The sequence below is a fragment of the Pempheris klunzingeri genome, chromosome 9 (genome assembly GCF_042242105.1).
Source record: "Pempheris klunzingeri isolate RE-2024b chromosome 9, fPemKlu1.hap1, whole genome shotgun sequence".
Lineage (NCBI taxonomy): Eukaryota > Metazoa > Chordata > Actinopteri > Acropomatiformes > Pempheridae > Pempheris > Pempheris klunzingeri.
Window position 1 is genome coordinate 26,120,361 of NC_092020.1, and position 17,656 is coordinate 26,138,016.

The following is a 17,656-nucleotide window of genomic DNA, read 5'->3' on the forward strand; positions in this document are numbered from 1 at the left end:
ACTCACCGACGGGAAGGCGTCAACACAGGGGATGACCTGGTTCACTTCTGATGCAGGAAAACCTGGATGTCTAGAAAATATTCCACCCCCAGTGTCGATGCATCCCACCGGGCCAGACACGGCAGCGCAGCCCGGCGAGAGGGCGCCGCTCCCGGTGTGTGTCTGGAGCCTCCCTCGCCTCAGAAGCTAATTACCCAGGTCCAAAAATACAGAGCAGGCAACCAGGTCACGACTTTGTGGTCCAAATGAGATTAGTTTTGTGGTAAATATGACGTCGCTAACCTCCTGGTGGAGAGTCATCCCAGCGGGTAGACACAGCGGTGCCACCCAGCGGTGCTACCCGGCAGAGAGGGCGCTGCGGCCGGCGTGTCTCCCAGAGATTCCCGCCTCACAAGCTAGCTAAATATCCAACTCCTGAAATATTAATCGTGTATCCGCCTCCCTTTAACGCAGAGTGGGTGCTCCAGGGTGGCGAGGATATTCGCCTATTTGAGCCTTTTCTGCGTCGACTTCTCACGGTGGAGAGAACCGTCCACCACGCCGAGATCAGAGTCCCTCCGCCCGGAGACAGCGGTGCCACCCAGCGGCGCTGCGCCGACGAGAGGGCGCCGTGCTCGGTGTATTTCCCGGAGCTCCCCGCTCGGGAAGCTTGATGAATAAAAGATGAAATATCGATCCAGTGAGGCTGGATGCTGAGTGAGCCCGCGGCTGTATGAAGTGGATGAATGGTGGTATTTTTCAGCCAAAGCGTCCAGTAACAATCACAGTCTGTCAGCCGAGAACCGGCAGGTTCAGACCCGGGAGAAAGGCCCCAGAACCCGGCTGGGAGAAGGTCCGGCCGCGGGGCTGGAAGTGAGCGTTATTCAACAAGTGTGAAGTCTTCCGGAGGGGGGGGGGCACTTTCATTTTGGGTTTCTTCTTCCTCCTCCGAGGCTGATTCTCCTTCCGTCCGAGTCTCAAACACTGATTTCCTCCTCCTCCTCCTCCTCCTCCTCCTCCTCCTCCTCCTCCTCCTCCTCCTGTCTCCTCACCACTGATGTTTTTCCGAGTATCATTAAATAAATTAATGATGTGCTCCTCCTCCTGGTTCTCCTGTTGTCCCTTCTCATCCTCCCTCAGCTGGTCTTTGGCATTAAATACCTCCACTGGAACAATCAATCAGTCAATCAATCAATCTATCAATCTATCTATCTATGATAAACCAATTATAATATACTATATTGTCTATTCAGTTTGTATCTTGTTTTTATCTCCATTCTTTAAAAGATTATTATTATATAAATTAATTAATTTATTTTGTAATTAAGTTTTCTGTTGCCATCAGAAATAAATATAGTGTATAAAACTGTTTCATTTTTATCTTTATTATTTCTTTTGTTTCGATTCTTTTTAAAGTTATTTATTGTTGTTTTATTGTGAAATCTTCCATTTTACCTGTAAACCAAGTACCAGAGGAGCCCAGTGCATCATGGGAAACCAACCTGAACCACCAGCTTCATCAAAGAGGACAGTTTGAGCGGGTGTCTCTCCCCCTCTCCCCCCTGCTCTCTCTCTCTCTGTCTCTCTCTCTCTCTCTGTCTCTCCCTCTCCTCCCTCCTCTCTCTCTATGCCCTCTCTCTCCCCTCTCTCTGTCTCTCTCTCCCCTCTCTCTCTCTCTCTCTCTCTCTCACCCCTCTCTCTCCCCTCTCTCACCCCTCTCTCTGTCTCTCTCTCCCCTCTCTCTCTCTCTCTCTCTCTCTGTCTCTTTCTCCCCTCTCTCACCCCTCTCTCTGTCTCTCTCTCCCCTCTCTCACCCCTCTCTATGCCCTCTCTCTCCCCTCTCTCACCCCTCTCTCTGTCTCTCTCTCCCCTCTCTATGCCCTCTCTCTCCCCCTCTCTCTCCCCCTCTCTCCCCTCTCTCTCCCCTCTCTCTCTCACCCCTCTCTCTCCCCTCTCTCTCCCCTCTCTCACCCCTCTCTCTGCCTCTCTCCCCTCTCTCACCCCTCTCTCTGTCTCTCTCTCCCCTCTCTCTCCCCTCTCTCTCTCACCCCTCTCTCTCCCCTCTCTCTCCCCTCTCTCACCCCTCTCTCTGTCTCTCTCCCCTCTCTCTCTCTCTCTCTCACCCCTCTCTCTCCCCTCTCTCACCCCTCTCTCTGTCTCTCTCTCCCCCCTCTCTCTCTCTCTCTCTGTCTCTTTCTCCCCTCTCTCACCCCTCTCTCTGTCTCTCTCTCCCCTCTCTCACCCCTCTCTATGCCCTCTCTCTCCCCTCTCTCACCCCTCTCTATGCCCTCTCTCTCCCCTCTCTCACCCCTCTCTCTGTCTCTCTCTCCCCTCTCTATGCCCTCTCTCTCCCCCTCTCTCTGTCTCTCTCTCCCCTCTCTCTCCCCTCTCTCTCTCACCCCTCTCTCTCCCCTCTCTCTGTCTCTCTCCCCTCTCTCCCCCCTCTCTCTGTCTCTCTCTCCCCTCTCTCTCCCCTCTCTCTCTCACCCCTCTCTCTCCCCTCTCTCTCCCCTCTCTCACCCCTCTCTCTGTCTCTCTCCCCTCTCTCACCCCTCTCTCTGTCTCTCTCTCCCCTCTCTCTCTCACCCCTCTCTCTCCCCTCTCTCTCCCCTCTCTCACCCCTCTCTCTGTCTCTCTCTCCCCTCTCTCACCCCTCTCTCACCCCTCTCTCTGTCTCTCTCTCCCTCTCTCTCTCTCTCTCTCCCCTCTCTCACCCCTCTCTATGCCCTCTCTCTCCCCCTCTCTCTGTCTCTCTCTCCCCTCTCTCACCCCTCTCTCTGTCTCTCTCTCCCTCTCTCTCTCTCTCTCTCTCCCCTCTCTCACCCCTCTCTATGCCCTCTCTCTCTCCCCTCTCTCTGTCTCTCTCCCCTCTCTCACCCCTCTCTATGCCCTCTCTCTCCCCTCTCTATGCCCTCTCTCTCTCCCCTCTCTCTGTCTCTCTCCCCTCTCTCTCCCCTCTCTCTGTCTCTCTCCCCTCTCTCTCCCCTCTCTCTGTCTCTCTCCCCTCTCTATGCCCTCTCTCTCCCCCTCTCTCAGTAAATGAGTGTGAAAAACGCTCTGTTTAGATTTGGCTCAGTTTATGATGTCATAAGGTGATGTGTTGGTCATGTGACCTCCTCCAGGTCGACAGAGGAGAGAGAAGATTGTTTCTGTTCCTCTAAAACGGAGCGTAGCTGCAAAATAACGACTTTATGATCGTAAACCTGCTGCAGATTAGGAGACCTGTCAGTCACATCGTTTATGGATCAAACCGTGCTGCTTATTACCTGGTAAGAGTTCTTCCTGTTAAAGGGGAGTTCTTCCTGCTACTGTGTCCTAATCTAATATCTGATGCTCATGTGGGGACTCTTGGATCCTTCATGTTGAATCTTTTGGTCTGAGCTGCTCTTTATGTGAAGCCTCTTGAGATAACGCTGTTATGAACTGCTGCTATATAAATAAAGATTGATTGATTGATATTCTTCTCTCTGTTTTCGTCCTCGTGCTGCTGCTGGAGGAATGTTTCAGATCAAACTTTGTGTTTTTCCTAATAAACTGAACGGTGGTGTTGGTGTTTTCCTGTTGTACCTGCAGACGGCGTCCACCGGAGGTCAGTGTGAGCCAGTAATCACATGTTCATCATTTAATGTCTCCTGCTGTCGTTTTTACAGATAAATTAAAGACACTAATCTTAATATTCTGACTCAGTTCCTTCAGTTCATCCCTTTGGTACTATAAAAACTTTGTATTCATTTTTGAATTAGTTTTTATTTATTTTATTAATATAAATCAAACTGTCACGTGACTGATTTTGCCCCCTCACACTGCTATGTGTCTCTAATCATTAATTCTCTGTTTGTAAAATGCAAAGAAATCCAACAAAACTCACTTTTTTTTACCTAATAATTCAGTTTTTATGGGTAAAGTTTAGGGTCCATTGTTTAAATTATATTGGGAAAAAAGGGAGGAAATAACCAAAATGAGTAAAAAAAATTATAAAATTGTTAAAAAAAAAAAAAAAAAGTGTGTACAAATTTGTTTAAATATGTACAAAAATGAATAGAATATGTACAAAAAACATTTTTTTAAAATGTATAAATTGTAAACATATATATACTATATATAAAAAAAATAATAATACAATAAAAAGAGTAAAAATCTGAATGAGTTTCTCACTTTTCAAAGTTATTGAGTCACTCTTTACTGATGATGCACCTGAAAACTTGATTTTCATGGAAAAGTAAGAATGAAAATGAGGAAATCTTCCATCTTTTCCCACCAGACGCCATGAGAGGAGCCTGATTTATCGTTTGTTTCTCATGAATAAAGTTAGAGAGATTTAAAATGATTCACAGGTTTTATCCAGATGTGCAGAAACTCTTTAAACCAGGGGTCACCAACCAACACGGTGACCCCCCAAGGACCACATGAGTCGCCCCCTGCAGGCCTGTTCTAAAAAATAGCACAACTCACCAGTGAGCTGCATCTAAAATTACATTTTTTTCTGTTGTTATTCTTTTTTTTAATCACACTTTCATTTATATAGATTTGAAAATGACAATATCTTAAAAATAAAAGAATTAGTTTAGGTAGTTTTAGGTGACCTCTGACCTCTTCCAGTTCAAAGGTCAAGTATTGTGCACGTGACAAAACTAGCTAGCGAGCGCAGCGGAGATGGGGAGCTGAAAGCGGTTTCTAACTCAAAAAACATGGCAGAAAAAAGAAAGAAAACTCATAATTTTCACAGTGAATGGGAGGAAGAGTTCTTTTTTACTACTGTGAAAGAAAGACTACTGTGGAGAGACACTTCACCACGTGTCATAAAAGCTGCCCTGCTAACTGCCCACCGGGAAGCACTAAAGGATTATTATCTCCAGATTAAAGGCACGGTGATGGGTACGAAATGTGCGCCGGCCTACGCAAACATATTTATGGCTGATTGGGAGGAACAAGTTTTTACCAAATGTCAGCAAAAACCATTGCATTATTGGTGGTACTTGGATGACATTTGGGGAATATGGACTGGGACCAAAGATGAGTTTGAAAGATTTGTAGATACATTGAACTCCCATGATCCATCAATTCAACTTAAATATGAAATATCAGGCCCAGCCTCACCTCGCCCTAGACTGTTCTATTTGCTGCCTAAAATACATAAGCCGCCGGCATCGTGGACTGTTCCCTTCTCGGTTCCCCCTGGCAGACCTATTGTCAGTGATTGTGGCTCCGAGTCCTACCGAGTCACAGAGTACATAGACTATTTTTTAAATCCATTATCCAACAGACATGCCAGTTATGTGAAAGACACATATGATTTTGTCCAAAAATTAAAAGATAAATGTGTCCCTAAACACACCTTTCTCTTTTCTGTTGATGTTGAGTCGCTTTATACTAATATAGATACAGACCTTGGTTTACAAGCAATAAAACGCTGTTTTGATAAATATCAATTCAATTCAATTCAATGCTGTGCTATGGGCCGTAAATATTCTCCCTCATACGCCGACATTTACCTGGCAGACTGGGAAACATCTGTGTTCAATAAATGTCCGTTAAAGCCATTAATTTACCTGCCCTATTTGGATGATACTTTCTGTCTTTGGTCTCATTCTCAAGCTGACTTTGAAGCCTTTATGGACATATTAAATAAACATCACCCGAAAATACGGTTGAAACACAATCTCCAACTGCAACAGGTGGAATTCCTAGACACACAGGTGTTCTTTTCCAATTTTCCAATTTCTAACCCTCTTCCCTAACCCTAACTCAGGGTGAAGATGGAGAGAGTGGGAGTCAGTGACCAGCTGGCTGCATGGGTCACTGACTACCTCACGGACAGACCCCAGTATGTGAGACTGCAGGACAGTGTGTCTGATGTGGTGGTTTGCAGCACAGGGGCCCCCCAGGGAACGGTACTGTCTCCTTTCCTCTTCACCCTGTACACATCAGACTTCAGGTACGCTACAGACAGTTGTCACCTCCAGAAGTTCTCTGATGACACTGCCATCGTGGGGTGTGTGTCAGAGGGGAACGACTGTGAATACAGGACGGTCATCACGGACTTTGTCGACTGGTGTGGACGGAACAACCTCCTAGTCAACGCCAGCAAGACGAAAGAGATGGTGGTCGACTTCCACAAGAAACCCTCCATCACTGCACCAGTGAGCATCCAGGGACTTGGCATCGAGAGAGTGAGGACATACAAGTACCTGGGTGTTCACCTTAATAATAAACTGGACTGGACAGACAACACTGACTCTCTCTACAAGAGGGGTCAGAGTCGTCTATACCTGCTGAGGAGGCTAGGATCCTTTGGAGTGAGCAGACCACTCCTGAGGACCTTCTTCGAGACTGTGGTGGCATCTGTGGTCTCATATGCAGTGGTGTGTTGGGGAGGGGGGTGCTCTGAGCGGGACAAGAACAGGCTCAACAGACTAATTAAGAGAGCCGGCTCGGTCTGTGGCTGCCCCCTGGACCCCATAGAGGTGGTGGGAGAGAGGAGGACCTTGTCCAAACTGTCCTCCATCTTGGACAACACCTCCCACCCTCTGCATCAGACTGTGGGGGCCTTAAGCAGCTCCTTCAGTCACAGACTGATACACCCCAGGTGTAAGAAGGAGCGCTTCCGCAGGTCCTTCATCCCGACTGCAGTCAGACTGTACAATGCTGCATTATAGTCTGCTGCACCAACCACCACCACCACCTGTGCACTTTACTATAACATAAACTGTACAATAATTCTCACCCCACTTCACTTCACCCTGTTGTTGTTGTTGTTGTTTGTCTCTGTAATTACATTTTTTTGTGTACATAGGTTTTTACCACTGTATATATTCTATTATATTCTGCTATTTAATTTTTCTAATTCTTAACTGTGTGCTTTTATTTTTCTATCTGTCCCTTTGAGCTGCTGTAACAGCAAAGTTTCCCCACTGAGGGATCAATAAATAAATATCTACTACCATCAGGTAAGCATAACACCATGTTAACACTTCACTCCAAGCTACGGTCATCCAAAATAATCCAAATTGGACAACTAACCAGAGAGTCCGGGCTGAAAGACTCTGGATAGTTAAATTAGATACGGTGTACCCCAACGGTCTCAATAGGAGGTAGATGTATAGATGTTTTTTATTAGTTTCATTACAGCAGCCCGCCCTGTGTTAGCTAGTTTTTTAACTGTTAAATACTGTTTATATGTTTAGGAGCAGAAAGAAAGAAAAGGGAACCAGAAGATATCTGATATGTTCCTATGTCTTCTTCAGGTATGTGTTTTATTTTAAGTTATAAATTTTGTTTTTGTTTAATCACTCCGTCCCCACGGCCCCCGTGGTACTGTCGCCACCAGGTGCCACTGTTTTTATTCCTCTGTTTTGAGGAGATTTGTTAAAGTTCATCATATGAAAAATGTTTTCCCTGTGACATGAAATCACAAAATGCAGCTTTGCCTTGCTGGGGGAGCAGAAAGAAAGAAAAGGGAACCAGAAGATATCTGATATGTTCCTATGTCTTCTTCAGGTTAAATAAATACTGGAAAACGGTCTGATGAGTAGTCCTCTTTACGATGCCCATCCACACACCTGCTACACATATAAAAGGAGAAAGAGGACTGCTTCAAGAGTAACGATTCCAGGCAGGTTACAGCGAGGGGTCCAACACACAAACTACAGACCCAGCAGCCTGTCAGCCGACGATGGTGGCGACGCTGCTCTGTCTCACCTGGAGCAGCAGGGGGGCTACGCACGGCTGCTCTTCATGGACTTCAGCTCAGTGTTCAACACAATCCTCCCCAATAGACTGGTGTCAAAACTGTCTGACCTGGGTATATCCGACTCTGTCTGCCTCTGGACCAGGGACTTTTTGACAGATCGCTCCCAGAAGGTGAGAGTAGACCCCCATGTCTCCCCAGCCATCAGCCTCAGCACCGGCTCCCCTCAGGGCTGTGTGCTGAGCCCCCTACAACTTTCAATTACCATTCCATCCCTATATCCCTAACCCCAAATTAATTTTGTCACTTTGCTTTAAAATGTTTTTTACTAACACAGTAGCTTCTGTTGGGGTCTGTGTTGGGTTATAGGTTAGAGAGAGAGAGAGAGAGAGAGAGACAAAACAAACAGCAACCAAAATACTAACAGCAGCTATAGTACTGACAACAGGTTTATGACTAATAATTAGCAATATGGTAACATTGAAAAACATGACAATAGTTAATATATGATTAATAATAGCATGACTAACATTAGTACAAAGTGTGTACATTTTAATTTTTAATCCAGTTTAGTTTATTTCAGATTTGTCCAGTTTTTTTTTTTAATTCCATTTAGTTAAAGCCAATTTACTTTCACTGAATTCAGTTTCATTTAATTTAATTTGTACCATTTTAGTTTCAATCTAGTTTAGTGTGAACTACACCGTATCCTTGCAGAATAGTGATGTCTGTCGCGAACAATCCGGTTCTTAGAGCCCATCAATTCAGTTAGAGGAGGAAAGACAAGCAAGGGACCCTGCTGTTAATGAAGGTGTCAGTGTGTCTACAGTATCATCCAGGACAACACCACAGACACCAAGACCTACAGCCCAGAGCTCCATGACCCCAGTAAAACTAAATAATTTAAAATTAATAAAGCAATATAAACAATAACTATTCTATATAATGTGTTTTTTACACTAGTAATTAATTTTACACATAATTTGGTAATACATTTATTGAAGCAACAAAAAATCTGAGGAGCCACTTCGGAGCCGGAAGAGCCGACTCTCTAAAAAGAGCAGAAATTCCCATCACTATTGCAGAATCAGGTAAAACCAGTCAGTCCACCGGACCTGTGCTTTTAGATTTTCTACCTTCTGTTCCCACCCAGTTGATGACAGCTGGAGCTCAAACGCTCCCTGATTGGGTTAATTTGCGATGTGCTTGTCTCTGATTGGCTGTTAAAATTTCCGCTGTATACAAAAGTCTTCCGTGTGGAAACACGGAGCCTAACATTTCCTCCACCTAATCAAATTTAAATATTAAACAATATGTGAGATTTTTTTGTATCTTAACCTTAAGATTTTGGTCTCCATACATGTATGATTTTAGAAATACGAAAGGACAACTACTTTCACGACGTGTGGCAGGACATCGGGCGGACCTGTGTGGTTTCTTTCCGGAGGCTAATTCAGGAGGGACCGGATCCGTCTATGGAGTTTCAAAGAAGAAACTTGTTGTGAGAGTTTCTCTCCGAAGCTGTTGGAACAAAATGAGGAACTTTAGAGTATTTGTGAGCACAACACTGGTCGTCCTGGTCCTCCAGCTGTGTCCGCTGAGCGCGGATATCACGGACGGAAACGCCGAACACCTAAAGAGGGAGCACTCGTTAATGAAACCGTACCAAGGTAAGGAGGCTCTGTTAGCCCGGTAATGAAACCGTACCACGGTAAGGAGGCTCTGTTAGCCCGGTAATGAAACCGTACCACGGTAAGGAGGCTATGTTAGCCCGTTAATGGAACCGTACCACGGTAAGGAGGCTCTGTTAGCCCGGTAATGGAACCGTACCACGGTAAGGAGGCTCTGTTAGCCCGGTAATGAAACCGTACCAAGGTAAGGAGGCTCTGTTAGCCCGTTAATGGAACCGTACCACGGTAAGGAGGCTCTGTTAGCCCGGTAATGGAACCGTACCACGGTAAGGAGGCTCTGTTAGCCCGGTAATGGAACCGTACCACGGTAAGGAGGCTCTGTTAGCCCGGTAATGGAACCGTACCACTGTAAGGAGGCTCTGTTAGCCCGTTAATGGAACCGTACCAAGGTAAGGAGGCTCTGTTAGCCCGGTAATGGAACCGTACCACGGTAAGGAGGCTCTGTTAGCCCGGTAATGGAACCGTACCACGGTAAGGAGGCTCTGTTAGCCCGTTAATGGAACCGTACCACGGTAAGGAGGCTCTGTTAGCCCGGTAATGGAACCGTACCACGGTAAGGAGGCTCTGTTAGCCCGTTAATGGAACCGTACCACGGTAAGGAGGCTCTGTTAGCCCGGTAATGGAACCGTACCACGGTAAGGAGGCTCTGTTAGCCCGGTAATGGAACCGTACCACGGTAAGGAGGCTCTGTTAGCCCGTTAATGGAACCGTACCACGGTAAGGAGGCTCTGTTAGCCCGTTAATGGAACCGTACCACGGTAAGGAGGCTCTGTTAGCCCGTTAATGGAACCGTACCACGGTAAGGAGGCTCTGTTAGCCCGGTAATGGAACCGTACCAAGGTAAGGAGGCTCTGTTAGCCCGTTAGCTTCTTGGCTAATGAATGTGACTGACTATTATTATGGCTGTTATCGTTAAGATGTCTGGGCGGTGTCACGTTCAGAGTTAGTGACGTCAAATCGTCACCTGGTTAAGATGAAGGAATGCTAATCTGGTCATAAATCGGACATCTGACAGTTTGTTCCCACATCGCTCACATGCTTTGGCATTTGGTTTCAATTAATTTCCTTATAACGTGACGTTCTGTTGAAGTATGAATTTATTTTAATCCATTATGAAAAGTGATGCAGAGTCTTACAGATGTCTGACTGTGAGTGATTACACAACCAAAGCCGGCCTAATGAATCTGTCCATCATGCCATATATGAATGGATGAATGGATGAACTTCAGTCACACCAACACATTCTGGCTGAAGATGCTCAAAACAAAACCCTGTTAAAACTGAAGTAGCCTGTGTGAAACCAGCTTGTCTTACAGTGGGATGGTCTCTGCCGATGCTTGGAGCTATTAGACAAGGCCAGTTTATTAGTCCCGTCCAGCACACTGCACTATTTAACACTTATATCTACTATACTGTAGATACAGTACATATCCTACCTACCTCATGTATATAATGGAACCTGTCCATAGTAATTCCATATTTATTCCAGTATCTTTGTACTCTGCATTATTGCACTACTGTCTTTTCACACTCTTTGTAGAATATAAAATATAAGTATGTTTGTAAGTACGGATGTAAAACATTATGACATAGACCTTAAATGTTTTTTTTGCTTTATTAATCTTTATTTATGTAGCGCTAATTCATAACAGTGTTAACTCAAGACTACATAAAGAGCAGGTCTAGACCAAAATCTTTAATTCAGAGACCCAACAATTCAGGAATTCAAGAGGGGGCGTGGTTCTTTCTGTCGAGAGATAGAGACAAAATACTAACAGCAACGGCAACTATAGTACTGATAATAGGAATATGACTAATAATGATCAATGTGGTACCATTGAAAAACATGACAGTAGTTAATATGTGAATAATAATACACCTGAATCCAGAGTGGGCTTTTTAACGTTACACCTTGGGCTGCTTCGCTGCAGCAGGGCTGTCCTGCTCGTCGCCATGGAATCCACTATGGAGGAACCCAAACTCCTTACAACCGGACAATGATCCCAAACAGGGCAGTAAATTGACCAAGGGATTAAAACAGGGTTTATCCAAGAAAACCCACAATCATCATACAGCTGAAAGGTGTGATGTCCCATCATCCTCCTCACCTGGAATAGCCATCTTTTCTTCTTAATTGATAACAAAGTCAAATTACATCAAATATGAAAATATTGATATGTCCATATTTTTTTCAAAGATACAAATATTTCTTGGGGTGTCCTGATTATTATTATTTTTTTTTCCACACAAGTGTAAGAAAACAACACTAAAGCAGCACTGATCTGTAAAGTACTGGAGGGACACTTTGTAGGGTTTAGTAGCTGATCTGGTCTACAACTACAAGTAACAGGAGTGTTTTTGTGACAATGTCATGACCTTTAGAAAATGATTTCTGTCACAAATGATTGCTGCTGAGTGTCTGATGGTCTCATCCCTCTGTGTCTGTCTGTCTGTCTGTCTGTCTGGCAGGTGTTGGCAGCAGCCCTAGCAGTCAGTGGGACTTCTGGGGAAGTACATTGGTGACGAGCTCATACGTCCGACTCACCCCAGATGAGAGAAGCAAGCAGGGCTCCATCTGGAATACTGTGGTGAGGAAGACTGTCGCCTCACACTTCACTTACAGTCAGCTTTGTCTCTGTTTTTGTGTCGAGGTGATATTCTCCTCTTTACACTGAACAAATATTCTTTAGCTCACAGCAAATGTTGGAGAATAAAGTTGAAACATGAACTAGTGAGGAAATGTGTTTTTTTATAACTTGTAGAATTGTTAAAATCAGCGTTCAGACTAAGCTTGGTGTTCGACTGAAGTGTCCTTTCTGCAGACTGTGTGTGTCTGTAGTGACCAACTAACGCTGGCAGAAGAAAGAAGGACGCTGTGTTGGTGATTGTGTGTCTCATAGTTCTGCTCATTTCATGATGCTGCCACAGGAAGTAGATCTTTCTTGTGTTTCTGCTCTGCAGCCGTGTTACCTGAAGGACTGGGAGATGCATGTGCAGTTCAAAGTTCATGGATCAGGAAAGAAGAATCTCCATGGCGACGGCATCGCTATCTGGTACACAAAGGACAGACTGCATCCAGGTAACATCGGTGTGTTTTACTGCTGAGTGAATGTCAGTGGGATAATGTCACCCCCCCTGCATCAAACTGTCACCTACAGGTTCTCTTCTAAACATCTCACCGTGGCTGTTGCTGTTTTACCACTTTCACTAAGTAAAAAGTAGAAGTGTGGTGGCACTTCCTGCAAACTTGCCACAATAAAAGCCTTTAAGTTGGTTGGTTGGACTTGCCCACACTAATGCCACAGCAAGTCTGACCCTATGAATGTCTGTCTCCTCCCTCTGGCGTTTGCGACTTGATTGACGTACAGGACGGCCAGTCTGAGAGGCAGGGACATGTGTGGTCAAACGTGCCGGCTACTGCAAAACTCCAGCGAGTGAAGTGACCTAGTTAGTCTTCCAGTTTCTACCTACTAAAGAAGAGATACTCTGGGATATTTGACTCCGTTCAGTGCAGGTCGTCAGAGTAAGGTAGTGATGGTGACATCACTGTTTGTCACCTATATACATTACTGCTGTCAGTTCTTATGTGTAATACCGGGGGTTACATTAGTTGTATACTCAGTATATATAGAAATAAATATATGTTTAGCATTTTTGATGTAGGTAGATCATTTTGACCAGCGCCCCTGTGTTAATGAATGCTCCTCATGCTCGCTGTCCTCCACATTCACACCTTTGTGTCCTGCTGTCCTCACTGCTGACCACAGAAACCTGTCTCCAGTTGTCTGCTCATGTCTCACCTCATCTCTGCTTCCATCTAGGCCCTGTATTTGGAAACCAAGATCAGTTTCTTGGCCTGGCTATTTTTTTGGATACCTTCCGCAATGACCTCCATGGAATGGATGTAAGTGTGTGGTGTGTGTGCCTGCAGGCGGCTGACCAGCTTGTGTCTTTACAGGGCCTGTGTTTTCCAACAATGCTCTCTTCCACGGGCTGGCCGTTTTTATTGATACTTACTCTAACGATGAAGCCACGGATGTGAGTGGTTGCTCAGGTTTTACTTGTCAGCATGCTCTTTTGCTTTTGTTCACTTTAATGCAGCATGTTCTCAGCATGTCAAGCCTGACCACCCCGCCATATGTTCACACATTTGTTTCTACGACCAAAAGCATATTTAGTCATACAAGGTACTGAGCATGATGGCTTTCTGGCAATAAACCTGCTGTTTAAACATTGTTAAACATCTTAAAGGAGGTTATATTTATTTCAGAAGAACTTGAGAAACGTGCTGCTTTCACACGACAGCTTTAAGTTTACCAAAGTAATGACTGAGGCACTGGCTCACGTCTGGACCACTAAAACTCTCCCTGAGGCACAGACCTGCCTTTCCATCAAAATTTCGATCAACTGACAGAACCTGCACTTGGTCCCATGAATCCACAAACTCAAACGTCAGGCCACGATGTTAGTGCCATCATGTACTGACGTCGGTTTTGTTCTGAATAACCTGAATGAACATCAGACGTGAGCAGCGATTTTGAGTTGATCCTAAAAATGGCTGCAGTGTGAAGGCAGCCTTTGTGTACCATTTGTGCCTCAAGATTTATTGTTATGTATTCATTTGTGCATCCATTTTAGTTAAGCAAGTGTGTCTAAAGTCTGTGACGGATTGTTTTTCTTCCTTCCTTTCTGTCACCAGCGTTCCTTCCCGTACATTTCAGCCATGGTCAACAACGGCTCGGTGAGTTACGACCACGGGAAAGACGGCCGGTCGTCAGAGCTGGGAGGCTGTTCGGCTGAGATCAGGAACAGAGAGCACGACACGTACCTCGCTGTTCGCTACTCCAAAGGAAGACTCACTGTATGTGGACAATGTTTCAGGGCTGCTACACAGCCTCTCTTCATTTAGGTTACTTAGGTGAAGATCAGATAACCAGACATAACAGAGTACAGTACGACATGTCATAGGGACTTAAAACCACCGCTTGTATACTTTGGCCATTTAAGCTGAGGATTTACTCAGGGTCTTTCTGCCCTGTAAATACAACCTGTTTTTAAACCCATATCTGTGAATGGGTTCACTGAAAACATCTCTTCATTGCAACATGTCTTCTTTTCTTGTGGTCTGTTTTTTAATGGCTTCTTCACGTTGTAATGAATAAAATGTGGCTTGTTGCAGTGCTGCAGTGCATCACTAACCCACCCAGTGTGTCTCCTGCAGGTGATGGTTGATGTGGACGACAAGAACGAGTGGAAGGAGTGCATTGACATCGGAGGAGTTCGTCTTCCTACCGGATATTTCTTTGGTGCCTCAGCAGCGACAGGAGACCTGTCTGGTAGGTCGGAGCTGGAAATCTGCCCTCTAATGAACGACTGCATGAGAGACGTCAGAATGTCCTGGTGGACTGTTGGTGTTTGTGTTGTGTCACCAGGTTTCACCTGATTTAAAGTGGAAATGTGACTTTGGTATTGTTATGTGTACCTGTCATAGCTTTTCACAACATTTTTAATTCATATATTTTAGCTTCTTAATGCCTTGCTAACAGTTCAGACTCATTATGTTCCAGATAACCATGACATCATCTCTATGAAGCTGTACCAGCTGATGGTAGAACACACCCCGGAGGAGGAGAACCTGGACTGGACCAAGATCGAGCCCAGCGTCAGCCTCCTCAAGTCCCCTAAAGGTGTGTTACAGTTACAAGAAACATCATGTACAGTCCTGCTTCTGTCCTGTGTAGGGGACACAAAGCAAAGCCTGTTGCTATGGAAACACACAAGCGTGGCACACAGTGAAAATAGTGAATCTCACAGCCAAAAAGTTTGTGTTTGACCTTGATAAGCCTTCAACAACCAGAGTGAAAACACCATAGAGCCTCCAGGCTGCGCTCAGAGTGTCTCAGACAGAGACCTATGAAGACCAGAGTTTCCTGTCTCTTCAAAGGAACACTCCACCCAAAACATCTCCTGTTAGCCAACACTGATCCCTGTGGGGTTAAAGGCGGTTGTAACCACAGCAGCTGAACATCGATTCTGTTCTTCTTCCACAGACAACATCGATGATCCTACTGGAAACTTCCGGGGCACGCCGCTCACCGGCTGGAAGGTCTTCCTGCTCCTGCTGTGTGCTCTGCTGGGAATCGTGGTGTGCGCTGTGGTGGGAGCTGTAGTTTTCCAGAAGAGACAGGAGAGGAACAAGAGGTTTTACTGAGGAGACGGACAGAAGAGGATCAGGTGTTAGTGGAGGAATGAACTGTTTCCACACGACAGATTGAGCACATTCAATGTGACTTTTTTTCTAAAGATTGTACAAATGTTTATACCTTTTGAAGCACTGTGTTGGGAGGGGGGGGGATTATGGTAACTTGTGATGTTAGCAGAGCAAAAGCAGTGATGACCGATTGAGCGATCAATGCTGTTTGGTTTTTCATGCAGCCATGTGTTAACTGCATGGTTAGGAAACACATGTTGTGCTTTCCAAACTTTGACTTTTTCAGATTTCAGATTGTAGACACCGACTCACTGGCTCACCTCTGGCAGCCCCTCTCTGCTGTAACGTGCTCCTTTAGGGTTTTATTTTAGATTTTCAAGTTCATTTAGCCAGTTATTTATTGGAAGAACAAAATGGCAACACACATTAGATTTAAAAAAAAATCATGAAGTGGGAATCAAAAGAACCATCCAAGTGAAAGATGAGTGTGAGCCTGTGTTTTAACCCTTTGTGAGTTCCCGTCGCTCTCGTTCTACTGTTAAAAACAGTTTAGCTTGTGTGTAACTTTCTGATAATTGAAGTTGAGTCTATACTCAGACAGGTGTCACTAGTGATTTACTACAGAGGTGGGTTTCATGCCTCAAAAACAGACCACTAGAGTTGAAACTACCTACTGAGAGAGTAAATGTAGTTCTAACAACTAACAAATCAACACCCAAAAGGTTCAGTTTAATCTCATAGACAACTAAGAAACAAGTTATCAAAGAAGTTTCTGATTGATTTTCTGTCCGTCGACTGGTCCATTCATGGACTTACTGTGTCAGTGCTGCGGTCCACCTCTATTAACTCACCCTTTAGTGAAACATGAACATTGAGGGAGAAAACCAGACATCCCATAATGAGCAGGGCTGTTCTTCAGGTCAGGTGAGGCTCTGGGTGGATCCCCACCTCTGCACTCCTGTTTCAGTCTAACAAAGCGACATCAGAGGACCTGGGCATCAAATGTCGAGCTTTACAACCCAACGGCATGTTGACTCACGGCTGTGTTACATCAGAGATAAAGAGGTCACAGGTGGAGGAACACCGTGGCAGGTTAAAGATGTTCTGGTTCAGTCATGCCCAAGTTAAGAGTCACACAGCTTTTACATCATGTAGCTTAAAACCCTGACCGACCCTCGTTTAAAGGCAGGTGTGTATGAAGGGTTGGGTTAGAGTGTGAAGGTCGTTTATAATAATGATAAACTTCACTTCTCCAGTATCATCAATGTTTAAATCATGGGAATCAATCACTGCTTCATAACAGAACATCTGGATATGGAGGTGGATGGATGGAGGGATGGATGCTGAACTGATGGAGAACACTTGCTGTCCTGTCTTTGACTTCAGTCTCATGTTTCTCTGTCGTTGGCCGTCGTGCTCCTGTTTGAACTGGAGCATTTTTGTTGAATGATATTCAACAACGTGAGAACAAAACCAGTCGTTTGACGACACTGATGCTGAAATGCAGATGGTCTTAAACTCGACGTGTTCTTTTCCCTCTTCATTCGTTCCTGAACTGTTCTGTTTGTTTCTGCCAAATCCGTCAGTTTTGTGATGAGACTTGAAAAAGGCTCCTCGCATCAGAAATAATGTATTAAAATGAAAAAGAAGTTCTGGCTGTCCGTCGTGGTGTGTTCAAACTGTACATGTGAGTTCTGTCAAAATCCTCCACTTTTCTTGATGACTACAACTTCTGAAGCTGTGACGGCTGCAAACACTGAAAAATAGTGTAAGTAATAAGAAATATATTCAATTTATTTTGTATAGCCAATATCACTACAGAGTCTCACAGTGCTTTACAAAGTTCACTGAAATAAACAAGTGTAAGTGAACAAACAGTCTAATAAAGAGTCCAGCAGTCGATGAGGCCAATGGATCAGTCCGAGGCATCACCTGCCCTTTATGACCCTCCTTCTTCGGGGAGGAAAAACTCAAAAACACCCAGTGGGAAAAGAGAAACCTCCAGGAGCACCACAGTGAAGGAGAGATCCAGCTCCCAAGGATGGACAGGCTGGAGCCTGGACAGACGCACATCCATTGGCTGATGGA

General features: G+C 45.0%; 1 protein-coding gene across 1 annotated transcript; it reads left to right on the forward strand.

Annotated features, from left to right (window-relative positions):
- The first annotated feature begins 9,122 nt into the window (after positions 1-9,122).
- On the forward strand, positions 9,123-17,217 carry lman2 (lectin, mannose-binding 2). The gene is made up of 8 exons (XM_070836533.1): positions 9,123-9,336; positions 11,827-11,945; positions 12,319-12,436; positions 13,179-13,261; positions 14,057-14,218; positions 14,579-14,693; positions 14,925-15,044; positions 15,408-17,217. Exons 1-8 carry the CDS (start codon positions 9,201-9,203, stop codon positions 15,566-15,568), a joined length of 1,014 nt encoding a protein of 337 aa, XP_070692634.1. The 5' UTR covers positions 9,123-9,200; the 3' UTR covers positions 15,569-17,217.
- The last annotated feature ends 439 nt before the right edge of the window (positions 17,218-17,656 follow it).